Source organism: Cnephaeus nilssonii, assembly GCF_951640355.1.
Source record: "Cnephaeus nilssonii genome assembly, chromosome: 11".
Taxonomy (NCBI): Eukaryota; Metazoa; Chordata; class Mammalia; order Chiroptera; family Vespertilionidae; genus Cnephaeus; species Cnephaeus nilssonii.
The window spans coordinates 69,353,714-69,377,378 of NC_137082.1; the positions used below are offsets into that span (position 1 = coordinate 69,353,714).

At 51.3% G+C, this 23,665-nt stretch overlaps 1 protein-coding gene across 2 annotated transcripts in view; it reads left to right on the plus strand.

Moving 5' to 3' along the window:
* The first annotated feature begins 2,064 nt into the window (after window positions 1-2,064).
* RIMS4 (regulating synaptic membrane exocytosis 4) overlaps window positions 2,065-23,665 on the plus strand; it is a 47,610-nt gene continuing 26,009 nt past the window's right edge. For both annotated transcript variants that reach the window (XM_079783490.1, XM_079783489.1), the window contains exon 1: window positions 2,065-2,274. In XM_079783490.1, coding sequence (XP_079639616.1) covers window positions 2,178-2,274 — 97 coding nt within the window. In that variant the 5' untranslated portion in view covers window positions 2,065-2,177. The remainder of the gene's footprint in view (window positions 2,275-23,665) is intronic.

A 23,665-nucleotide genomic window follows, 5' to 3' on the forward strand; every position in this document is an offset into this window, starting at 1 on the left:
ACCTCTGGATATAATGAGCTATCACTACCGTGATTATGTCACATTATATGACAAAGGGAGATTATCCTGGTAGACTACATTTAATCACAAGAGCACTTTAAAAGTAAAATTTTCTCATGTTAGTAAGCAGAAGTTAGGGAGACTCAAAGGATGAGATCCTGATGATGGCCTTGAAGATCAAGAAGACCATGTGCAAAGATCAGAGACACTTCTAGGAGCTGAGCGAGACTCCAGTCAATGGGCAGCAGGGAAACAGGGACCTCAGTCCTACAGCCACAATGAACCGAATACCTCCAACAACCCGAGTGAGCTTGGAAACGGATTCTTCTCCAGAGCCTCCAGCTAAGAGCCCAGTCTGGCTGATAACTCGTGAGGTCCAAGCAAAGAATCCAGGTGAGCCTGCTCAGACTTCTGACTGATGGAGTTGTAAGCTAATGCATGGGTGTTATTTTTAAGCCTCGTAGTTTGTTATGCTGCAATAGAAACTTATTTTACTTAATCCCCACAACCATCCAAAATGGAGGGTCCCATCCCCATTGTACAAATGAGGGAACTGGGAGGTGAGGTAAAGGGGCTTTGCCCTAGGTCACATAGTGCCACAGTTAGGATGGAAACTCTGGAATCTTACCAACTCACCGGGCTGCTTCATAGAGAGGGTGTCAGAACAACTGGCAGAGGTTAGGCTGGATGGGGACCTCAGCTCCTGGTCAAGGCCAGGGAATGGAGTTCCAGTTTCTGATTGTGATTGTGTTCCTCTCAGGGGCTCTGAGTGACTGAAGGTGTGTATGTGGGAGTGTCTGTGTGAGCTTGGTGGAGTGTGTTTCATTGTGTGTGAGTCTGAGCGTGTCTGTGCATCAGAATCTATCTGTCACTGGGAGTGACTAAGTCTGTGTGTGGCTATGTCTCCACATGATTTTAGCCAAAAGGCCAAAAAGCAATATGGCTGTGTCTCAGTGTGAGCATGTGTGTGCCCACTGAAGTGTGTCTGAGTGTCTCCCTCTGAGGGTCTGTGTCTAAGGGTGACTGTAGGAGTCTGACAGTGTTTGCCAATGTTTGTGTGTATGTGTGAATCAGTGGTGAGAGAGCCATCACTGCGGGGAGGCGCTGAGTATGTCTGTGCAGGTCTGAGTCTCTGAGTGCGCATGTGTGTGAATTCTAGGGTGTCTGCGAGTAGTGTGGGTACATGGGAGTGTGTGTGCCCGTTTGAACTTCTCTGTGGGTTTGTGTGAGATCTGAGGGTCTTACTGTGTGGCCAATGGTGTCTATGCTTGTTGCTCTGTGTGTGTCTGCAAGTCTCTGGATGTGAGTCTGTGTACCCACGTGTATCTACCTGTGTGGGTCTGTGAGAGTCTAGGGTGTCTGTGGGTGAATCTAACTGTGTGGGTCTCTGGGTGTCTGGAGTCTGTCTGTGGTTGGTTGGGCAAGTGTCTCTCTGAGTGAGTACATGTGGGTGAATCTCTCAGGTGTGCGTCTGAGTCTGATGGTGGCTGGGATGGATTTTGCCAAGTGAATGCAATAGAGCAGGTGCCTGTTTGAGCTCCTCCGTGGGTTCACGCGTGAACCTGAGGGTCACGCGTGCCGGTCCCTCATAGTGTGTTCCTTCTGAGCGGGTCTGTGTCCCTGGGTGAGGCCTGTCTCGGTGGGTGACGGGACGCCTGCATCGGGCCAGTCTGAGGGCAGCGTGTGGGCTTGGGCACGGCCACGGGACCGGGTCGCAAATAGCCTGGCACACTTGTCCCTGGGCACACACCTGCCGGGCTGGGGGCGGCGGGCGAGAAGGCCCCTCCCGCGCCCTCCGGGCTCCCACGCCCCGGCGCGTGGCGCCCCCTCTCGCGGGCGGCGCCCATTGGCTGCGGCGCGGCTCCGAGCCCGCCCCCCACAGCCGGCGGGGGGCGCCGCGGGCCAGAGAGCGCAGCGCCGCTGCCGCCGCCGCCGCCGCCGCTGCCGCCGCTGCCGCCGCCGCCAGCACCTCCGCCGCCGCCGGGAGCACCGCGCGCCGCGGGCTCCGCACACCGCCGGCTCCCGGCCACCCGCCCGCCAGCCCCGCCGCGGAGTCCCGCTGGCCCCGGGCCGCCGCCACCACGCCGCGCGCCGTACTCCGCGTCAAGAATGGGGCGGCCAAGCTGCCCAAGCCGCCCGCCGCCGCCGCGGCCGAGGCGCCCGGCGCCGGGGCCGGCATGGAGCGCTCGCAGAGCCGCCTCAGCCTGTCCGCCTCCTTCGAGGCGCTCGCCATCTACTTCCCGTGTATGAACTCCTTCGACGATGAGGACGCGGGTAAGCGCGCCGTCCCCCCCCTGCCCCCCGCCCCCCGACCCCGGGGGCTGTCTCGGGAGCCGAAGCCGGAGGCCCCCTCCCGGACCCGGTGCGTCTTTAGAGGCGGCTTCTCTCTTCTCCCCGCCCCCGGCCCCGCTCGGGGATGCGCCCCACGGTCTCCTTCCTCACCCACGGGACCCCGGGGTCTCTAGAAGGCGGTGTCTTGCAGCCTCCGCCACCCCCCGGGGACCCGTAGATCCTCTGCGTTCTCCCCTTTCCCGCAGGTGGGCCCTTTAGGTCGCCCGCACCAGCTCTCCTCACTCACCTGCGCCTCCTGGGTGCCCCCTGGCTTGTCCCTGGATCGGACCTGCCACCCTTGCGGAACCTCTGTGTGCACCCACTCCTTACGCCCAGGGGCTTTGGCTGCCTCACCCCGGGGGCTCCAGTGCGCCCCCCAACCCCCCGCCATTGGAGGTGGCGCACAGACCTCAACTCTCCATCTTTTTCCTGGCTGCCTCCAAAGGCTCCCTGCCCTAGACCCCCTGCCCTGCGGCCCAGGCCTTTAGCGCCCCATTTGTCTCCCCTCCGCTTCTCCTAGAGGCGGGGTCTCAGGACTCCTGGTTTTATCAGCCTGGAGCGGATCCCCAGGGTGGAGTGGGGGGAACTGGCCGGATGACGGCCTATCCTCTCCTTTCCAGCCCGCTGGTTCCGGTGCGAGGGGCGGGGGGAGGTAGGGGGGCGCCAACTCTACACCTGCGCGCCCTCTGAGTGTGCCCCTGACCCCGGTGCTCTTGTCCCTGGAGTAGCCTTTTCGGATGGGCTGAACCTGGGCACCATCCAGCGCCGAACCTCTGACACCCTGGCCTGTGCGCAACCTTAGCCAGAGCCCGAGGGGCGGGGGAATGTAGGGAAACCTGCCCTCTGGGGCTCTGGGACCAGGCAGAGGGAACATGAGGGCTCTGGATCAGGTTCTGCCCTGTGGAAGCGAGTTCACCAACAGGTGGAGTAGCCGCAGGGCTTGGGTGAGAGTTCCCCACAGAGTGCCACATTGGGAGTAAGAGTCAGGTTCCAGCCTTGCTTCTCTACTATTACCTGTGACCTTGGGCAAGTCATGCCACCCCTAGCCTCAATGTCCTCATCTGAAAAGTGGGATGGCAGTGCCTCAGACACAAGGGTGAAGTTAAAAGCGTTTTGTAAGCGGAAAATCTGAGAGCCTTTATATTCAATCAGGGGTCAGAGGGGTGTATGTGGTGGAGGGGAGCAACATGGCTTCATGGGCACTCTTGATGAAAATGGGCTATCTCTGATACACATGTGCACACCCACAGAATTTTGTCCATAGTTTTAGGAAGTCCATGGGCCCTGCCTGAGACTCCCTGCCTGCGGGGGTCCTTGTCTGGTCAGCCTGTTATCTGATAACCATGGAATGGAGCTGTGGGTGATGTGGGTCACAGCTTGTTGGAGTAAGAGGCAGGTGGGGAAAAGGGAGAAGACTTTGTTGGTTAAGTGAATGAATGAATGGCGGGGGGGTGGGGGGGGCAGCAGTGAGGCAGACTCTTGGCAGACCTGTCTTGCTGTTGACCTAGAGATGGGGGTGGGGTAAACATGGTTAATGCAGAGCCGTTTTACAGAATCACCATTTTACAGAAAAAATAACTGAGGCTCAGGGGCTTAACTTCCCCCTTCAGGTAGCTGAGGGAAGATGAGGACAAGGCAAGGTGAGGAGGAATTGAGGGGCTCTCTAACACAGTGGCCTCCATTGCAACAAAATCAGAGAGAAGAAATCAGGTGAGTATGGGGGCTGGGGGAGGGAGCCCCACCAATCTAGGTGTGTTGGCTCCCCCCCCTCCCCCCGACTTGATGGTCTCAGGAGCCAGGCTGGGCAACAGCTTGGGTTTGTAGGAGCACCCATGGCAGGGGCAGTTAGGGTTTTCTCCGAAGTCATGCTCCATGTCATGGGTCAGATGACTTGGTGGTTGATGTTGGTTGCAGGTGACCTGCTCTGGTTTCGCTTAAGTCAGAATAGGTAACTTTGTGTAATGTTAGCGGTTTTTTTAAAGGTCCACCTGATGTTTTTTCAAGTGGATTTCTTAAGGTTTTCACTTGGAAAAGACCTAGAAGTCATCTTGTTCAACCTCCCCCCTCCCCCCAAATGCATGAGAGAGAGAGAGAGAGAGAGAGAGAGAGAGAGAGAGAGAGAGAATATATGTATATATGTATGTGTGTGAGAGACTGAAGCCCGGTGTGTGTGTGTGTGTGTGTGTGTGTGTGTGTGTGACCCAAGGTCACCCAGTGAGGCAGGCACAAAAAGCTGAGAGTGAAATCAGATTCTCTTTCCAGTAAACCACTAGCCCTGTCTCTGAAAGAAGGTTTTTAAAAAGCCAGACCTCACTGTGTAGAAAATGGTTCCCAGGTGAGGAGGCCCCAGGGAGCGGCTGACAGCCAAGAGTTTGGTTTGGGCATCTCGTGCTCACTGTCTGTTCACCTTAAGGGATGCTTCGGGTTTGGGAGGGGAAGAGAGAAAGTCAAGTTTCATTTCCGGAAGACTCATGAGCATCTGGTGAAAATCGGAAGTAGGGACCGTTGTCTCGGTGCTTAATTTCTCTTGTTCTCCTCAAAGTCATTAATTTTTTTCCTAAAAAAAGCCTTTTGGATTTATTCTTTTAGAACAGCATCGCGCTGAACTAATTTCTAAATGCAGCTTGAATAATCTCTCAGATACCGGACAGAGACTACTTCAGGAGGACTGTCCGAACCCGGTCCACTCCATCGTCCTCTTCTCCATCCCCTCCCAGGTCCCCGTAAGGGCTCAGAAGTATGTTCCTGAAGCTTCTGGCTCAGCTAGGTGCCTCCCCTTTTTGCTGCTTCTGACGCCTGTCAAAGGCATCTTTTCCATCAACCAGATCGAGCCACAGCCATCCTCAGGGCTTACATGCCACCCTTAGCCGGTTTCCTGAGAAACCGTGTGAGGAGGAGACTATTTCATTAGCCTTACCTGGGCCAGAGCACTTTCCTGTCTTGGGCTTGGGAGATTTGGACATTTTGTGGGCAAAGGAAGCTGTCCCTTCCTCCCACCCCTTTCTAGCCACCCTGGGGCTTGGGATGCTGGTCCTTGCAGATTCCTAGAATTCCTCTCAAGAAGCATCTTCCCTTGCACGCTTAGGACTCCTTTCTTACGCTGCTTTTGGCCCTTTTCACAAAGAGGCTGGGTTTTAGGGAGGCGTATACTTGGGGGCATTTTTGTGTCTGTGTCTCCATTGCTCAGCCTTGCTGGCACTGGGTTTGTAATTGGGGAGGAGTTAGACACGGGACCTTGGCTTTCTCATCTGTATGAGAAAGAAAATAGTAGCGTGGACCACATAAGGTCAACATTTAAAAAATGATTGCCTTGGACTAGGCATCCTCCTAGGCACTTTAAATGTATGATTTTAATTCTTTCCTCATAGCAACCTTATAAAATGAACATTCAACATCCTCATTTTTAGATGAGAAAATCAAGGCACAGAGAGGGTATTCGTTCAAGGTCACTCAAGCAGGAAGTGAGGGAGTTAGGATTTGAACTTGAACGATCTGACTCAAGCATCTGTGCTTCTAATTATTATGCTGTTTGTGCTAGGCAAAGGGTTTAACACAGTCAGTACCTGGCACCAGGTAGGCTCGCAATACCTGTTAGCTATTGTCTGTCTTATTACCAAGACTTGTTTCTGAGCATTGTAGTGAGAAAGAATCTGTGGGCTTGGGGAAGGGGAAAACCTGATTCTCAAAAATGTTAGCTTTTGTAATTTTTAATAAGCTAATTTTATTGCATTGTTACAGCAATTAAGGCAGAGTTGGGCCTTCCTTCTTGGAACTGGTTTAAAGACGGGAATTTGGGGGACTTGCATGTGGAACAAGAGGGTGGGGAGCAGTGCAGCTCCCCGTGTCCCTGTTCTTCCTGAACCGTTAATCTTCATCACATGTTTAGTCCTAGCCCTGTCACTCTGCCTCGGAGCCCAGCTGGGGAGCAGGGGTGTCTCCAATTCTCAGCAAATACCAAAGGGGGTTGTGACATCAGGGTCTGGACTTGAGGGTGATGTCCCTGAGTCTGACCAAGTGGTTTTGGTGTCCAGTTCTCCCCCGCCCGGGAGAAGGGCGGAGAAGCTAGAGCAGCCAGCTCTGATTTGCCCAAAGGATCCAGCGCAGGGAGGAAGTTGCCATGGCAACACCGGCTGGCTACCGGTCCCTCTCCTAGCCATTCGGGCAGCATCTCTGGGCTAGAAAGCCCTTTATGGCACCTCCCTCTTCTACTCAGGCCAAATCTGGTGGGCGAGGTGGCATGGTGGGTGGGTCCCACAAACAAATACCAAAGCCCACTCCCCTTCTCTTTGGACAGGCCGAAAACGGAAGGAGGTTGTCTGAGTTACTTCTCCTGGATTTGTGGGGCGGAGATACCCATAGCGTGCTAGACAGATCCTGGCAGGGGGACTCAGAGCTCCAACCCCCCCTCCCCCATTTACTCCACTTGGCAAGAGTTCTCTTTCCCAGACCAAGTGCTAACTTTTGTCCTTGAAATTTGACCTGAGCTTTTTCTGGGAAACAAAATGTCCTGCTGTTCCACCCCTTCCCCCTGAGATGATGGGGACAGAGTGCTTCAGCCCTAGAGGGGGGCTGGACGGGTGAGGAGGAGGCCTTAAAATATCCTTTGGGGTCAAGGCCACCTGAGGGCATGAAGTGGAAGTTGTGAAGCCTCCATTCCCACCCTCATCCCTAGGGTGGGCCACTTCCTGTCCCCCGTCCCCTTCCCCCGTTTACCACCCGGTGCAGGAGTCTCCTCTATGTGTTGGGCGTTGGGCAGAACTCTTCTAGATTTGGATAACTGAGGCACGGTAAAGAATTGGGCCAATTATTCCCATGGTTCAAGTTGTGAGAATATGGACCCAAAGTGCTTTATCTTACTCCAATTACCCTGAAAGAAGTCTCTCAGAAACATCAGGTGCCTGGGATTCATCCCTTGCCCCATTCCATGGATCACTGGCATAAGCATCTGCTCTGATGCTGTTAGCGCTCTTTTATTTTTATTGACTTTTGGAGAGCGAGGAAGGGAGACACAGAGAGAGAAACATCGATCAGTTGCCTCCTGTACACGCCCAAACAGGGAAGGAACTCACAACCTAGGTAGGTGCCCCGACCAGGTATCGAACCTGCAACCTTTTGCTGTGTGGGAAGATGCTCCAACCACCTGAGCCAGCCGGTCAGGGCAGAGCTCTTTTCTTAAATTCTCTCTCCCTCATGAATCTCCTCTTCCCTGTCCCCAAGCTGCCAGACTCCTGACTCCAGCCTCCATGCCTTTGCTGCTGCCCGAGGCCCACCTGGTCCGGTTTGGTGGGAAGGGGGAAGGAGGGAGCCATCCACCGTGTCTTCCTTTGAGCAGGCTGCTGCCTCACTCCCCACCCTCCTCCATCCCAGAGGCAGAGCCAGCTCTAGCTGAACGCTGAGTGAGGGTGGGCAGAAGAGTGGAGGAGAGCGAGGGTGTAAGAGAGCTTCTGTGTCAGCCGGCCTTCTCTCCTGTCCCGGGGCCTTTCTTTTAGTTTGCCTCCTCTTTTCATTAGGGCCTTAACAACCATCGCTTCAGCATGTCTTTTAAGAATTGTTAGAAAGGTGCCAGTTTTGGAGAATGTGCTCAAGGGGGGGCGCAAACATCTCCCCCACCGTAATCTATTCTCTGCCCTCCCCCACTTTCAGAGCTACAGTCAGTCCCGCTGTCTGTCAGAGCTCTAGTTGCCACCCTCTAGTCTCCTGGAGTGATCAACCAACCGCACTGGAGTTCTCTTTCTCCCCAGCCCAGTTTAATCCCTGGGGTTTGAATTTGACTTCTCTTTGGCTCTGGGCCTCCGTTCCCTATTCCAAAAAAGAAAAAGGGGGAAAAAAAAAAGGTTAATTCTCTTTGAGCATCTCTCAGGGTTGTAAAAATAAAATAATTGGAAGGCTGCTTGGCTGTGCTCGGTGCTGTCCAAGATCTCACTGAATCATATAGCAACCAGAAGGCAGTTATTGCTGCGGATGTACCCATTTGGCAGATGAGGAAAAGCCGGGCAGCTTGGAGTAGTTTGACGACTCTCTGGGGTTGCATGGTGGTGATTCAAACCCAGAGTGTGTGACTCGATAGGCCACCCTCCACCTCTTGACCTGAAATGAGATTCCAGGTGGGGAAAGGGCTGTGTAAGCCCTGGGGTTGTGCTTGTGCTATCCAAACAGCAAGTGTCAAAGGCTGTGATATGGGGGCCTGTTCACATTCACATGCACCCCTTTAGGGTCCGCCATCCCGCTACAATGTGCCTCAGCCCGCTGGAGTGCCTTCCTGGATGATCCCCATCACGGGGCTGCCTGGCCTCCTTGAAGAATCCAGTTGTCTGCCCTGGCCCTGGGGGCCGCCATCACCTGCCTCTGCAGACGGATGTAGGCCAATGCTGGATTATATTTAACGCTGTGCTATTTCCACTTGACGGCTCCCGAGCGCCATGCCCCCTCTCCTCTTCTTCCTCCCCCCCTCTTCCTCCCCCCTCCCCTTCTGATTCACTCGGAAACTGAGAGGCTGATGTCAGCGCCTTATTCTTATTCTTAGCCCCCGTAATTGTAACTGCATTTAGCAGTGCGCCCTTCATTAACGGTTTCTGTGAAGGAGGGTTGAGAGGACTGTGTGGCTGGGCAGGGACAGGGTCGGGTATGGAGGGGAAGCTGCTGCAGGGACCCTGGCCAGCTGCCTTTTCTGGCCGGACCAACTGGGCAGGTTCCAGGCCTGGCTTTCCAAGACAGGCAGTCTTGGAAGATGCTTAGAGAGCATCTAGTTCATTCCCCTTGTTAGGCAAGGAGGGAAACTGAGGCTCAGAGAGGCAAACTGGCTTGCCAGGGTCCCATGTTAAAGAGCCAGGACTCTGGCCTTTGAGTCTGGGTTTTCTCTTTTGGTATTTACTCATTCAACTAGTATTTAATTAGCTGCTCAGCGCCAAACAGTTTCTGGGAATATATCGGGGAACAAGGCAGGCACAGTTTCTGCTCTCACAGAGTTATGTTCTGGGGTGGGGGAGACAGACAATACTCAGTTAAGCAATTAAAAAGTAAATAATTTTAGATTGTGTTCAGTGGAATGAAAATAAAACAGGTTAATGGGATAGGAGGTAACGTTAAGTAAAGTAGTTGGGGAAGGCTCACTGAGGAGGTGACATTTGAGTTGAGGTCTACATGACAGAAAGACAGCAGTGGAAATATGAGAGGATAGAGTGATCCAGGCAGAGGGAACCAGCTGATGCAAAGGCCCTGAGGTCAGTGTGATTTGGGGTGTTTAGGGAACGGAAAGCAGACCAGCATGGCTCGACACAGTAGGTGAGGGGAGACAAGGTCAAAGAAGTAAACTGGGGGCAGACCATTCGGCCTTGTGGACAATGATAATGATATCAGGTGGGGAAACTGAGGTCCAGAGTGGGAAGAGAAAAGCTCTCCTCCGCCCAAAGCTGGGTAAAATCAGACAGCCTCCTGAGCCCTGTCTTTTTTGTTTCTTAGACAGAGGTGGCTGTTCCTTTAAATGCACCACGTGGCTTCCTTTCACATCATAGCTGAAATGGTACTGTGGAAGTCTGGGCAGGGCCCCTCCTGCCTACCCTGCTCCCCTCCTCGAATCTCACATGACCCAGCTTTATAGCTTCCAAGGCTGATGTAGCTGTGAAAGACCCTGGGGAGCTTCCGTGATGGGACAGAAAGAACATGGCTTTGGAACCCAACAGATCTGAATTTTCTTCTTGCCTCGGCCACTTCTAAGTCGTGTGACCTTGAGCAAATGGCTTCACCTCTCTCGGACTCAATTTTCTCATCTGTAAAATGGGAGCATGATAATACTAAGTTCTTCAACGGATTATTGTGAGGAATAAATGACACAGTGCACAAAATGTACCTAGCCCAGAGCCTGGCATGTGGAATAAAGGTTTTCTCAATTATGAGGACTAATGAGATTGGGGTAATAGTAGATGCTGGGCATATAGTCGATGCTCAGTTAGTGGTAGCTGCTGCAGTTATTGTAGTTATTACTGTCAGTTTTCATGGGACAGAATAATTTAGGGGGTTCATTAAAACACAGATTGCTGGGCCTCACCCCAGAGTGTCTCATCAGTTTGGAGTGGGACCTGGAAATCTCATTTCTAACAAGTTCCTCAGTGATTCTGATACTGATGCTGCTGGCCCAGGGACCTTGTATTGAGAACCACTAGGTTAGAGAAAAGAGCTGGAGAGACATGAAGGGTTTTTCTCAAGTTTCGATGCATGTCTCCTGGTTACCTGTGTCTTAGATGCCAGGACATTGTTTTTATGTCCTGTTTTTATTACATGGTCTCAGTTCAGATAAGCCTCAACTGCTGCCCTACTTCGCACTGAGTTGAATGTGTAGGACCTCGTAAATCCTTTTGGAAGGCTTTGTCTGTAGGAATGATAAATTGGTACACATGAATTACACATCAGGCCATAATATCCTTTTGCAGGACAGAGGACTCAGACAGCTCTGGGGATTCAGAAGGGTTCAGATCTGGCACCTGTTACCAGGGGGAACAGGACACGGCCCCTGTCCTGCTTTGGGGGAAGGCAGGGCTATATGTGAAAACCACGAGGTTCATTTGAGGACAAGCCTCTGCTGGGGAGAAGTAAATCAGAGGAATCAAGGAATTATCCATGAAAAGGGGCAAAATGCTGGGAAATGCTACCAGGGAGTTTCCTGAGTCAGTTATGTAGATGTTTCTCAGAAAGGGGTCGCTGATAATTTTCTAGGGAAGGTTGAGATTTGGCTCGGATTGGAGGCAGCGGGGACAAACCTTATGATGTGATAAGATTCCTATCCAGTCCCATAAAACTCAGAGTGTGAAGACGAAGACATTGACAAGTAGTTTCCAGGTGAGACTTTTCCTGAACTAATGGGAAATAACTCTCTGAGAGGCGTGACTCGGGTAGCAAAAGAGCACGGACTTGGGCCTGAGTCTCTGCCCAGTACTGGCTGTGTCTCTTGATTGTGGTAGGTAACTGTTCTGGGCCTCGGCCTTGTCCTTCACAAAATGGAGTGAATAACTCCTCCCTTGTGAGAATGGATAGGCGTCCGGGAGTGGAAGCTGCTGCCTTGCCTGCTCTTGTGGACTTCCGGGTGCAGGGAGGGTGGATAACGGGAGTGCACTGCCTGGGGTTGGACGCCTGGCTCTGGGCTGGCTCCTCGGTGTTTACTGTGTGCCTGGCTGCATCAGGAGCCAGGAGAAGAGGTCTCTGCACAACTGCTGAACCTCAGCGTCTCCTCCAGTCGCTTCCCTTTGTCTTTTAGGCCTCAGCATCTCTATCTGCAGAACTAGGGTCTGTGGGCTTGGTTTAGATACAACCCGGGGGTTCCAGAAATCAGAGGACACTTGTCCAGGCCCCCTGGCTCCTCCTTTGGAGCCCTCCCCCACTCTGCTAGAACCCCTCCACAGTCACTTTCATCCTCAGAGCATCCCCTACTGCCACAGTTTCTCTCTAGCTGATCGTTGGCTGATTGGTCATTGAATAGTTTTTAAAAGAATAAGTACGATTTGGATTAGGTGGTATATGCAGATGGTAAAATATTTTAAAAGCATGAAAGATACCCAGGAAAAAGTGTCCCAGACACCTCCATCCTCTGACTCTCCTGTCCCCTCCTTGGGACAGACACTGCTCTCACAATCCTATGCGGCTGCTACTGACAGTAACATGTTACCTGGTTAAAAAGCCAAAGAGTACCGAAGGACATCCAAGAAAACATCAGCCTCCCTCCCACCCGTCACCAGTCCCACTCCCACAAACCGTCACTGGTCTTTTATGCTCCAAGTTTTTCCTTTAGATTCCAGTTATCAGATTCTCATTAAGCACTTGTGGTGGTGCCCAGCCCTGTGCCAGGCACTGAGGATTTGAGAGTAGTCAGGTTATATTAGGCAGTTTGGTCTGGTGGTAGTTACATTATGAACTCCACAGCAAGATGGCCTGTGTTTGAATCCTGGCTTTGCCACTTGTTGGCTGTGTGATCTTGAGTAAGTAACTTAACCTCTCTGAGCCTCAGTTTCCTCAGTTGTAAAATGAGCTAATAATAGCCCCTCCCTGTTTGAGGGTGTCATGAGGATTACATCCTATATAATAAAAGGCTAATATGCAAATCGACCAAACAGCGAAACGACCGGTTGCTATGATGTGCACTGACCACCAGGGGGAAGATGCTCAATGCAGGAGCTGCCCCGTGGTGGTAGCTGGAGCCTCTCCTGCCTCCGTGGCAGCACTAAGGATGTCTGACAGTCGGACATCCCCCGAGTGCTCCTGGACTGTGAGAGGGTACAGGCTGGGTTGAGGGTCTCCCCCCACCACCACCCCCCCCATGTGCACAAATCATGCACCAGGCCTCTAGTGAGTAAATATTTGTGAAGTGCTTTGTAGACAGCCCACACACAGTAAAAGTGTATCAGAAGTGTTAGCTATTACTATCTTAGTGCCTTCACGGCAAAGTCTCTCTGAGGTCATCTACTCCTCTTCACTCAAAGCCCAAAGAAGGATTGCACGGTTTGTCCAAAACCTCACAGCAGGTCTCTGGCCAAGCCTGGAATAGAATCCACGTTTCTAGACTGCCTGCTGGGCCTTTTTCTCTCCCTGGACCCTAACAGCACCTGAGGTTTCAAGTCCACACCCTGCATTTCTAGCACTTGGTGTCCCTGGGAAATGCCACCTGGAGTCACTCTGGGAGTGGGTGGGAGGATGTGTCACTAATTGGGGGCCTGTAACGGAAATGAATTAGTTCCTCAGCAAATGTCCTGAGAAACATCTTTCATCTGCCTGGGCCCAACACCGAGAATGGACCAGGTGCCTCGGGCTGGGCTGGAGAGTTATTTGATGCCACCATTTCCAACCTGTCACAGGCTGTGGCCCTCAGGCCAAGGAATTAGGTGCTGGCAACAGGAGGTGGGGCCAGCAGTCATTGAAATGGTAAAGATGAAGGCTATGGGGCAGGGGACTAACAGCATCACGCCAGCTCAGGGACCAGGCCTGTTTGGAGAGTGTACTGGAGAGAAGGTGGCAGGATGAACAGGAAAACAAGTTTTGGGTAGGGCCAGACTATTGAACTTCATATTCCCAGCCTTTCCAGCTGTTTGTTATTTCCAGGCAAAACTGACTCCTCCATTCTTGCATTTTCTACCTCCATGCCTTTGCTTGGGCGATTCCCTCTTCTGGGATTACCTCCCCACCCCGACCCCTTCAGGGCTCCAATGCCACCTCCTCCAGGAAGTACACCTCCCTTCTCTCAGGTGGAGGTGATCATTTCTCCTGGGCACCCACATGCTCTTTGTGCTGCTTTCTCTCCAGCGCTTGCACAGTCTGGCCCCTGTCACTTTTCCACGTCCACACTGTAAGCCACTCCAGGTCAGGGACTGTGTGATGCTTGTCTGCATTTCACACCGGGAACAGTTTGGAGCTAAAAGGTAGAGCTGAATCCCAAATCTCCCTCTCCTTCCCACTCTCCTCCCCCTCCATTTCCCCCTTTCGTCCTCCAGTAGTTGCCGATGGCCTGGCCCTATTCTAGGTGCTGGTGACCGAAGGTGAGCCCAGTCTTTGCCCTCAGTCTGGGCATTTGCAGGGGAGGGGGCGGAGCTGGGAGAACTGACCGGTCTGGGATGGGGGAATGAGCATGGGAAGGGACAGCTAAGCTAAGGGATGAGTGGAGTTGGCCAAGTGAAGGCAGGGGCGTGGGACCAGATGTCATAATGCTGAGAGCATGGATTTGGGAGTCAATTATGAGTGGTGGGGTTTGAATCCCGGATTCTCTTAGTCTGTGTGGCTGTTTCCTCCTTCCCTCTTCCCTTCCTTTCCCTCTTCCCTTCCCTTCCCTTCCCTTCCCTTCCCTTCCCTTCCCTTCCCTTCCCTTCCCTTCCCTTCCCTCTTCCCTTCCCTTCCCTTCCCTTCCCTTCCCTTCCCTTCCCTTCCCTTCCCTTCCCTTCCCTTCCCTTCCCTTCCCTTCCCTTCCCTCCCCTCCCCTCCCCTCCCCTCCCCTCCCCTCCCCTCCCCTCTCGTATGCACACGATGGAAATATTAACCATAATTGCTTCTGCATGGAAGAATTATGGGTAGTTTTTGCTTTCTGGTTTGTGCTTTTTTAAATATTTTTCAAAAATTTTTATAATGGATGTGTTATGGTTAAAATTGAGGGCTTCTGAGTCTAGAGACCACACTCTCACTGATAGTTGTGTGACCTTAACCACGTTGTTTAATCACTCGGTGATTCTGCTTCTCTCGCTATAAAATGGGGATAATGATGATTAACATATGGCACCCATCACGGTCTGACACTTCACCTCCATTAACTCGTTCAAGCCTCACAACTACTCCGTGAGGTAGGTACTATCACTCTCCCTGTTTGTAGGTGAGGAAACAGGCACAGAGAGGTTATGTCTGGTGCCCAAGATTACCCAGCCAGTATGGGTCAGAGGCAGGACTCATACCCTTGTGTCTGACTACGGAGTCTGAGCTTGACCCCTGGGCTAACCTGCCTACCTCCCAGGGTAGGGGTGAGAACAGTGCCGGGCACATAGGTAGTGCTCTATTAATTTCGTTCTTCTTATGAGCAGCGGTGCAGAGGCCAGCCTGCAGTGGGCACACAGAGTTTTGAAAGCCCAAGCAAAGAGAAGGGTATGTGGTTGGGGAAATGACAGGACTGGATCCTACTAGGTCTTTCAAGTCAAGGTTCTTTGACTTGAGCTTGAGGACAGTGGAGCCCCTGTTGGGTTTTCAGCAGCGAAGTGACAGGTTCAGATTTGGGGTTTGCCAAGACCTCCTTGGCTGCAGGCAGGAAGCATGGAGCCCAGAGGCCCCAGGACGGCTCCCTTTGGTTGTAGTGGCTGCTCCTAAAGGGCTGACCATTCCAGCACGGAACCCACACACCGCGGTGATGATGTGGTCTGGGGTCCGGGCTGGCTGCGTGGGCCAGAGCACAAGACACGGAAAAGTCAGGAGTGTGTCACCAGGCTGGTCTGGTGATGCCGGGAGGCTGGGGAGTGCCGGTTTGAAGGCAGGAACAAATTACTCTCCTGGAGACGAGGCCGGGCCAATTCCTGCCGCGATACATTATTAAATTTGTAATCTTCATTCTAATACTTTCCAGCAGTGAATAAGAACCAAATTTAAAATGCCGGCTTTACATTTCTGGAATGAAGCTCTTTTTCAAGAACTCTTGAAACCCGTAATTTCTCTCCAGAGGTAAACATCTACGTCTTAAAAAATTAAATTAAAAAAGTCAAGGAAAACCACTCTTTAGTTAAAGGTTGGGTTTACAAGGTTGTCTGTGACCCTAATCCTGGCCTGGAATTGGGAGTAGGGTCTATGTCTCCAGCCCCAGAAGGGGCTCAGAGTGGGTCTGGACTCCAGGTGTTTGGTGCTGCCCAGGAAATTTAAACTCCTAAATCTGGGCCTTTCTAGGGAAGAAAGGTGAGAGAGGCCTTGTGCCCACCTCACCCCCAAGTGGTTGGCAAATCTGTTGATTGGTGAAAGGGTTTGGTAAAAATTGGGCCACAATCCCCAAAAGAATTGGCTCATGTCAGTCTCTTGTGAGTTTTCTCACAACCTGTGTGGGGAGTGGTAGGCCCGGCTGCTGGTAGAACCGTGGCTGCGTGCGTCATTGCTGCCTTTAGACGGAAGAAAGGCCCTGATTTGGGGTCACTGTGGGGTTGCTGTCCAGCCTTCCTCATTGGGGCAAATGGGGTTATGCCTACCCTGTACCCTCTTTTCAGGCTGTGTTCTGGCTACGTGGGACCCCAGAATCCCCTGTCCAAAGGGCTTAGAGTCAGCTTCCATGGGCTGTTTCATGGACCACTTCCCTAGGTCCATCCAGGATGGACTGTGTCCATGGCTGATGTCCTGGTAGGTGGTCCTGAAGTGGCAGTTTGTGGAAGTGAGAATAGAACATAGATGTATAGAGTGGGCCCTTTGATATGCAGGGGGCCTAAGGGTGTAGGGATGGGGAGAGGATGATGGAGGGGAGGGGCAGGCTGCAGCTGGGGGCCAGCTCCCTCCTCACTTCTTATTCAGCCGTGGAACTCTGAGGATTCTAAATTTGAACCTGTCCTGGCCTTCAAGGTCATAACGAAGGCATATTTGTCAAAGTGGAAGGGTAGGGCATATTTTATTTAATAGCCTGATTTAGAACTTTTAAATATTTAGAATAAGTATGAGGGCCTCAGTTGCCTTGGGCCCCACATCGTCCTTTGAACTGAGTGTGAGAACAAGCCAGGGAAGTCCCTTCCCCTCCTGGTCCCACATCCTGGGCCCTGTGCAGACACATGGTTTGTATGGCACCTTTGTGCAAATTAGAGGAAGCCACTTCTCCCCCTTACCTCCATCCCAGGTGATTACATTAAAAATGGTAGAAGGATGAATTAGAAAAAGGCTCCTCTTCTCTAGTACCAGTGGGGGTATGCATGGCTTGGTAAGTGAAAACAGGCTGGCTTTCAGCCCTGTGACCACCATCAATTGGGCACCTTGGTGCAGGTAGCAAGCAGCCTGTTCAATAGTTCACAGGCCCCATCGACCTGAACCAGAGAGAAGCCACAGGCAAGACCAGGAGGGAAAGCGCTGGCACTCTGGGATCTCAACATAATTGTTTTGTTTCTTTTGTTTTTTAGATTTTACATGTAAGTGAAATCGTATGGTATTTGTCTTTCTCTGTCTGACTCATTTTACTCGGCATAATGCCCTCTTTGTCCATCCATGTTGTTGCAAAAGGCAAGATTTCATTCTTTTTTATGGCTAATATTCCATTATATATATGCATCACGCCTTCTTTATCCATTTGTCTATCACATCCCGCACTTTTAATAACCATCTTCATTGTGATAGCTAATGTTTATTTTGGGTTTTATGCATGCTAAGTACTATGTGCACTTACCTGGATTATCCTATTGAAACATCAGAAAATGAGGGGAGTACAATTGTCATACCCATTGTACAGACAAGGAAACTGAGGCGCAGAGAGGATAGGCTCATCTTTGGCTCAAGGCCATTCCATAGTAAGGTCAAACAGAGGCCTGCTGGTGTTGAGTCTATTACCCTGGCCATTGCCCTTTATAATTTTTAAAAGTATTCTTTATGCAGTAAACATATTTATTGACCCCTGTTCTAATGTGCTGGGTCCTGAAGGTACGGTGTGGGAGAGCATGGCGGGGAGGAAAGACAAGCAGAGCAGATAACTAGGTGACCCCATTGAGCAGGGGGTGCTGAGTACAGCCTTGAAGAGGAAAAGCTGTTTATCAGGCTGGACCCAGGGAAGGTGCTTTAGTCTTCTGGGCGAAATGTGTGGTCAGGGAGGAGCTTCCTGTGGTTTATTTATGCCTCATGGGGGCAAGGTAGGTGCATTAGCAAATGGGCACGGGGAGGACGTGGGGCCAGGAAGGAGGTGTGGGTGGGTTAGGAAAGGCCCTGGTGCCGTGCCCAGGACTCAGCCCTTCTTGAAGACCAGAGCTGTGTTACTATCCAGCACCATTTTTTTCAAAGTCAGAAAAGCGAGATGGAGAGGACAAGGAAGGGTCATTGGGTACATTTTCAGCCAGGTCGGATATGGAACTCAGGGCTCTGAGCTCTCCCAGGCCGCGGTCCATATCAGGAGTGGGAGAGTCACTATCGTTTTAATTTTTTAGAACAATATTGTGCTTTCACAGGTTGCAAACACTTGTAGGGTTGTACTAGCGGGCATTTCCTGTGCATATCCATGTTCTAGATGCTGTGCTGATTTCATGCACGTGACCTTGTGTGGTCCTCAGAGCGAACCTCCGAGGAAGGTCCTCTTGCTGTTCCCGTTTTATAGACGAGGAAGTTAAGGAAATCCGCCAAGGTCAAACACCGGCAGCTGGCAGGACCAGTGTCCTTGCGTCTAAGGGGCTCAGTCTATGCTGTGTGTATCCAAGGTGGAAATTTTGGGAAAAATGCAGATAAAACACGCAAAAAGAAAATAAAAGTGACTCCAGTTCTGTAATCCCAAAGCAGAATATTTAACCATTGGGGCCATTTTCTTTTTCAGTTGTGTGTGTGCAGGAATGCACGTTTAAACCAAGGCAGGGTCATGCTGTGATACTGCTTTGTAAACTGAAGCCACTATTTAAAAATCACCTTAGAAGGACCTTCACAGGCTGGTCTCCACAGGGACACTGATTTCTAGGATCAGGTCTGGAGTTGCCTAGGATTCGTCTGTAGGCCACAGACGTGCCAAGGCAGGCCGGGGACGACACAAGGCAGCTCATCCCGACAGCCACTCTTCATTTTCCTCCCTGCTTTCTGCTCCTGTTCTTGTAAAAAAAATTTTAAACTGACAGACTTACCCAGGATTTTATTCCATGCCTGGCCCTGCATTTAAATGCAAGAAGCAGAAGGCTTGTGCGCTATAAATAGCCCAGGCTGCTACTGAACGGTGGCAGGGCGAATTTGTAGGTTCTGTTTCCTCCCAACCTGGTGACCTGGATTACTTCCTTTCTGCAGCGGCTGCTTTCCTCGCTGCCTCCTCTGCCCATCCTTCATGGAGCAGAGCAGGTCCCTCTAACTGTTTGGTGAGCACCCACACTGGGCCTGAGTGAGCCGCCAGCTCCATCACAGCCTGGGGTGGTGGGGGTAGGCGTAGACCAAGACGTCCGGAAATGAAAAGCTTGTCATTGCAAAGCCCAGAGAGGGGTCTGGGGAGTCAGGAAAAGCTTCCTGGGGGAGGGGGTGCTGGAGCGGAAACAGGGAGGAAGGGGACAGGGAACCCGGGGAGGAAGGGGCGTGGCAGAAGAAGTCTATGGAGACAGGCGTGTAATGCTTGGCACGGAGCATGGTTTCGTAATTACTAAGTGATCACATGCTTTTTTGTGGGCATGTCCTGGGTTCTTTGGTGGCTCCCATGGCGTCTAGAATCCAACGATATTGGTAAGGAGGGTGCTCCGCATTTCACTTATCCAGTGAGTCTCAACCTGCCCTGCACATGCCTTCTCATCCGGAACCAGAATCCTGAGCTCCAACCTAGAAACTCAATTAAACATCTCAGACGGACCTGGAAATTGTTGCTTCACAAGTTTCCCAGGTGATTTGGATGCTCACACACAATGGGGATTCACGGAGCCCATCCAGTCTCCCATCTGGAGACTGTGCCTTCATCCCCAGCCCAGTCTCTCTTGAATGACAGTGAAGGGCGGTTCCTTCCATTGACAGACAGCTCGACTGCAGAAAGTCCTTCCCCCCTTATGCCCAAAGTCACCTTCACCATTAATCCTAACACAGTGATGATACTGCAAATCAAATGATACTGTACAGCCCTTTGTTAACTACCAAATGCTTATTTAATTTGAAGGCAGACACTACATAGGTTAAAATCAGACAGACCAGCATCTAAACCACGTCTCCTTTCTTGCCCTACCCTATTAGCTATGACCTGAAACCAAGGACAGCCTACCTGGGTCTCAGTCCTCCTCTCCTGAATGGGGATTATAATAATACCTACCTCTCAGGTCACTGGGTGGACTGAGTAACGTGTGTGATATGGGCTCAGTACAGTAGTATGGCACTCACTTCATAATAATTTATGATTGTTATTACTACTATTACATAAAACATTTACACGGTAAATTCAACATTCGAGAGGTTTTTATTGAGTGTTGAATGAATGCCCAGCCCTACTGTAGGCGATGAGGCACATCGTGAAAAAGTTCTTACTAAATGGCTGTTGTCATTATCAGTGGTATTAGTATTATTGGAGCCATACAGAACTGCTGGAGTAGGTAGCGAAACCACGCACCTTTTCCTGATGGGAAGATGAAGCTCAGAGGGTTAGGGGGTTTCTAAAGTCCACTCTGCTGGTAAGAGATGGGAAGGAATTTCATCTGTCTTCATCTAACACTCTTCTTTTCTCCCATTTTCTGACAGCCTTTGCCATCGTTCATATGTAAAGGAAGAAAGGCAGGAAGGGAGGGCGGGAGGGACCATTACGCACAGGGTTAAGGGTCTCCCCCGGCCGTTTCTTCTGTGCCAGGCAGTTTGGGGGCAGCTCTGTGGTCCTTTCTTCTCTCCCTCCACACTATTCCAGCAGAGATCCAGTGCTGATGTCTTTGAACATCTTGCAGGCATTTAGGAGTTCCCGGGGAGCACCATGTGGCCGGCTGCGCAGCTGGCTCTCTCTGGTTGCGTTTGCAGCCTGAATGGTCTGGGTCTGCAGATCTGCTCTAGCAGCTGCAGGTGCAGCCGCCACCTTGTCCTGTCTGCAGCCCATTCCACCCTGAGTCACTGCCCAGTGCCCACGGTGTGGCTTCCTTGAGTCCAGGCCCCACCGATTTGTTGGCTATAGAATGCTCCCTGCTGGCTATAGAATGCCCCCTGTTCTTGGTCTCCTCGCTGTTCCAGAGATGAGAGCAGGAGTTTTGGCCACGGAGTTCTATCTTCCAGGGGACTGCCGTTTAACTTGATCTCCCTCTACTGGTTGAAAGGTCCTGTCCCCAAGTAAAGAAACCGCACACATCAACGAAGAATGAGAACTGTCTTAGAAGAGGGTCCCTGTAATCAGACGTACAGGCCTGTTCGTTGCTGGCGAGGTAGGTCCCAAGCCAGTGGCTCTCGTGCCTTTTATCCTGTACAAGATTTTGACTTAGGCTTTCCTCCTATGAGCCTTTCTCTGAGTTTGCTTGCTCTCTTGTGCCCCCTCAGCTGCCCTGTTCCGGTCTCCCCTTCCATCCACCTCATTAATCATGTAAATCTGATTTCTAGGAGTCTCTGACATTGGAAGAACCCTGAGTTCAGAGTCGAGACAAGTTCTAGATCAGGGCCGTTCCATAGAAACTGCTGTGATGATGGCCATAGGGGATTATTCAGCACTTGAAATGTGGTTCGTGCAACTGAGGAACCAAATTCTTTATTTTTAAAAATATTAATTTAAGTGGTCACATGTGGCTAGTGGCTAATATATTGGGCAACACAGTCCTGAACCCATCTCTGTATGTGCTGAGAGCTATGAGATCTTGAGTAAGTTTCTGACCCTCCCTGGGGAAATAAAAGGGTACAATTAGAGAATCCAGAAGGAAGTGTCTGGAATAGAGACTGCTGTCTGAGGTCAGATAAATCTGAGGTAGAGTCCAGCTCTGCCAAATACCAGCTGTGTGATCATGGGCAAATCGCATAACCTCTCTGTGCTTCAGTTTCCTCATTTGTAAAGGGGCATAATAATAATCACCTCGTTGGGTTAAAGTGGGGTTTAAATGAGATACGACGAATCTACAAATGCCTCACTCTCGCAGCAGTCACCAACCGGTGGTCTGCGGACCACTGGTGGTCCGCGAGGTCCGAAAGGTTGGCGACCACTGCTCTGGAGGCTCTCGACAAATTGTAGAAGTAGTTTTAGTTGGTGTTATGGGGGCCCATGTTCCCCTTCTGCCACTTTAGACAATTGTGACAATTCTTGCTTTTGCTGCAAATCTTTACAAAGCAATTACTTTCAGGGCCTAAGTTCATAACCTTGAAACTCTTGAAATTATGTACAAGTTGTATCATTGTGCACCAATTTTTTATTCTGGAGAAAACCAGAATTTTTTAAATGGAGAAAAACAGCTTTAAAAAAATTTTTTTCAAAGGAATCCAAACGGTTTAACAACTCTGGGAGGGAAAGAAACTGGTACCCACGGTGCATGTGCAATAGGGCTGGTCTGATCAGGAAGACAGTGGACTGGTCCAGACTGCTAGCATTCCTGTCCCAGCCCTGCCACCTCCTTATCTGTAAAGGGGGAATTATATAGGACTTGTTTCATGGGTTGTTGTGAGGACTACACGAATGAATCCACGATCATCGTGTAGCATGGCACCTGGCATGTGGTCAGTACCCAGGGAATGCTAGCTGCTTGCATCACCATCTTCCTCCTCCTCACCTTTGTTTCCATCCGCTGTATGCCCGGCTTGATGCAAGGTGTGTCTGTCTTCCTGCCACACCATCTCAAAGTTCCTCTCAGACCATTCATTCCCCTTGCTCCTTCTGCTCCAGCTGCCCTGTCTTCCTTGTTGTTTGTCAAACATACAGACGAAAAGCCGTCTCAGGCTCTGTCAGTGTGCAGTCTCCATGTTGGGAGCACTTTCCCCTCCAGATGTCTACCTGGCTCGTTCCTTTACCTACTTCAGGTCTTTACCCACGTATCACAGTGAGGCCTACCTAACCTCTGTTTAAAAATGAAACACCCATCCTTCCCCTCACCTTCCAGCACCTTCTGTATTCTTCTATTTGTGTGGTGTAAGGTTTGGATGTCTTCTAGATTGGAGCTGCAGGAGGGCACTTTGTTTCCCTTAGTTTGTTTTCTGCTCTAGCTCCAGTGCCCAGCAGAGTACTTAACCGATAGAAGTGCTCAAGAAAAGACGTGGTGAGGGAGAGAGGGAATGAATGAATGAATCTCATTTAGTCTGAGATAGGTTCCTGTAGGACCCTGAAACTCCAGAATTTGTCTTATGTGATTTTTAATCAACAAATATACGCCGGATCCCTCCTCTGTGCCAGGTCAGGTCTTCAGTGTTGGAGATAGGAAGGTGAGGAACTCACAATTACTACAGAATTGTGCAGTCTTTCCTCCATCCCAGCCTAGAAGGGCTCAGTGGACAAAGACCCTCATCGGTCTTGCTCGATGCTGTGTCCTCAGCACTAGTACGAAGTCCAGCACGTATATGTGGGCTGGATGCACGAATGAACAGGTACAGGGATAGAGAGGAGGTAGGGGCTGGCAGAGGGTCTGTGGCTGTACCAAGGAGGGGCACGGGCCAGCCTGGGGAAATTGGGGGCAGAACCCCTGGAAGAATTCACATGGGAAGTGAGGTGAATTCTCACTTCCCTTCTCCTGTCCCTTGGTAGCTTGCCTTGACTCTCACTGGGCCAACAGTGGAGCAACTTGTGAACCAAGGGGCGGTGGTGGCTCGCCTTCCTCAGGAGGCTGGGGGCCTGCGGCAGCCCTCTTGTATTGCAGCTTCTGTCTGAGCCTCTGTCCTTGGAGCTAAAAATAGCCAAGGATGGGAGCACAAGGACATGCCGTCCTTCTCTGCCATGAAGCAGGGATTCTGCTACCTGGTCTCGAAGGGGGCTGCAGGGTGGCAGGTTTGAGAAGCCAGCAGCTTAAAGAATCATCCCTTCCTGCCCTCTTTCCCCAGTCGGAGATGGCTCTAAATGAGCTGTGGAATGTCACTGCTGGAAGGGCCCTCCAGGCCTGGGACCTTGGCAGACATCACCAATTAATTAAGCCCCGCCCCCCTTTCCTGGGACCATCACAAGAATCACCAATCAATCATGGCACCCTTTTCTGCCAAGTCTAGACAGTCTAAGAATTCTTAACATGGGGTATTTTAGGTAACAGCTACCAGAGTTGGCAAGAATAAGGAAACGTATTTG